Source organism: Trichinella spiralis (assembly GCF_000181795.1).
Source record: "Trichinella spiralis strain ISS 195 chromosome Unknown Scfld4845, whole genome shotgun sequence".
NCBI classification, from domain to species: Eukaryota; Metazoa; Nematoda; class Enoplea; order Trichinellida; family Trichinellidae; genus Trichinella; species Trichinella spiralis.
This window is the reverse complement of record NW_003531784.1, coordinates 1-1,667: the sequence shown is the minus strand read 5'-3', so window position 1 is coordinate 1,667 and position 1,667 is coordinate 1. Positions and strand designations below refer to the sequence as shown.

The following is a 1,667-nucleotide window of genomic DNA, read 5'->3' as shown; positions in this document are numbered from 1 at the left end:
TTCGATGATACCAAATGATAATCAAAAAGAATCAGTTGGGGGATTTTGAAATCATTTACCGATCAAAACTGAAAGCAGAGAAGGGATATTTTTCATCTCAAGATCACTCCATTATGAATGTGTGCATTTTCTTGCTCTAGCACCGCATATGCTCTGCCGAAATACAGTCATTGTTAATTATCCTCGTAAGAGCACAAATTGATCTTTCATGTGCAGCCAAAACATTTATTCCCATTGTTCGGAGTGAACAATAACTGCGCAATATCAAAGGGTTCGCTGCTGGATCAAGCAGTGAGTTGTCCATTTCAGAAAGCGTCTGCCTGAAGCATTGTAAAAATTCCAAACTACCAGTATTATTTGGTTGAATTTATTCCTTGCGCATTTCTATGGCATCACGCTGCTCACAAATACTGAAATTCTACCTCCTGTAGGGTATCGTGAAATGTTTAATGAACATTCATTAAACATCATGTACTGACTTCAGATTATATACAAGGGTCTGTAAAAAATTTCTCAGATGCAGCGTAGCTGCTGTACAGATTGAACTGAAAATGCTTTTGGCTAGCTTAGGGGAAATTTAATCCATATGTGTGTTGATCTAGTGAAATTTCAGAAAATCCTGTGATGAATTTTGACCTTGCTCATGATAATTGCTCGACAACTTTCTTTTACGTCAAGATAGTGAGCGCGGCTTACTGTGTAGCCAACGTAAAAGGATGGCATTACGGGTCAAATTATCAAAACAATGAATGTGCAGCGGACATGGACCGAGCTAATGAAATTTTTCCTGCAGAAAATGAAGAGGAAGAAAACTGAAGCTACTGTATGAAGAATAAGACATCAAAGATCAGAGGCGGAGTACGGTAGTGGTTGTTTACAGGAGCGGTTGGCAAGTTGCCAAAAAAAAGTGTGTTCGTTGTCACATCGTCGGATTGTTTAATAAAGTATATACTCATTGTTTGTTGTTTTATTGTCGCAATCCCATCAGGAAAGCGCGAGACAGAAAGGAAGGAAAATGCGCCAGTCAATACCGGCCCGTCGCCAAATAGCGATGGACGCGCTAATAACCTGGTGGAAGAATCGGACGAGCCTGCTCGAGGCAGCGGCCCGTTACAAATGACTCAGATAAAAATGTTTATTAAATATCTCTTTCACTTTTTTCCTGCTTTAGATGTTCATTTGCCGCTTTTATATTTTTGTAGAACCACACAATTGGATAATATGGATATTTAATTTCTAACGAACAAGACCTTCAATTTTATTTTTCCTCGTGCTACTTTTGTCTAGTAGGACTGATATATCTTTTCCAATGATAGGAATAAATAAATTTCAGCCTGTATCAAAAAGAAGCAACATAAGCTAATACACAAAGGGAGGTGCTACACGCTCAATTGCACAAATATTTAGAAAATCATCGATAAACACCAATTATCATAACAATGATTAAATACAGAGTAAGAAATCAAATGGCACAAGTTATTCGCGTAATCACTTATAATAATGATTAGCCATGCTGGTTAGACAGTGCTTGAGTTTGTTGTGATAATTAATTGTTTGTGTATTCATTTAATCATTCAAAGTTATTGCACGTCAGCGTGAAATGCAGTATTCACAATCAGATGCTAAATGCAATACGCAACGACTTCAGGTCAAGTGTAAATAAAATC

At 37.4% G+C, this 1,667-nt stretch overlaps 1 protein-coding gene across 1 annotated transcript; it reads left to right on the top strand.

Annotated features, from left to right (window-relative positions):
• Window positions 1-745: 745 nt before the first annotated feature.
• On the top strand, window positions 746-1,233 carry Tsp_13396 (conserved hypothetical protein). The gene is given in 4 exon segments (XM_003367089.1): window positions 746-823; window positions 854-934; window positions 946-1,133; window positions 1,203-1,233. The coding sequence occupies 4 exon segments, from the start codon at window positions 746-748 to the stop codon at window positions 1,231-1,233; spliced, it is 378 nt and encodes a 125-aa protein (XP_003367137.1).
• Window positions 1,234-1,667: the final 434 nt, after the last annotated feature.

Excerpts from the sequence above, each read along its gene's own strand:
- Tsp_13396 (XM_003367089.1), top strand. The coding sequence starts at position 746 with ATGAATGTGCAGCGGACATGGACCGAGCTAATGAAATTTTTCCTGCAG. Across the intron at positions 824-853 it reads GGAAGAAAACTGAAGCTACT|GCGGAGTACGGTAGTGGTTG; the intron begins GTATGAAGAATA and ends CAAAGATCAGAG. Across the intron at positions 1,134-1,202 it reads CAAATGACTCAGATAAAAAT|AACCACACAATTGGATAATA; the intron begins GTTTATTAAATA and ends ATATTTTTGTAG.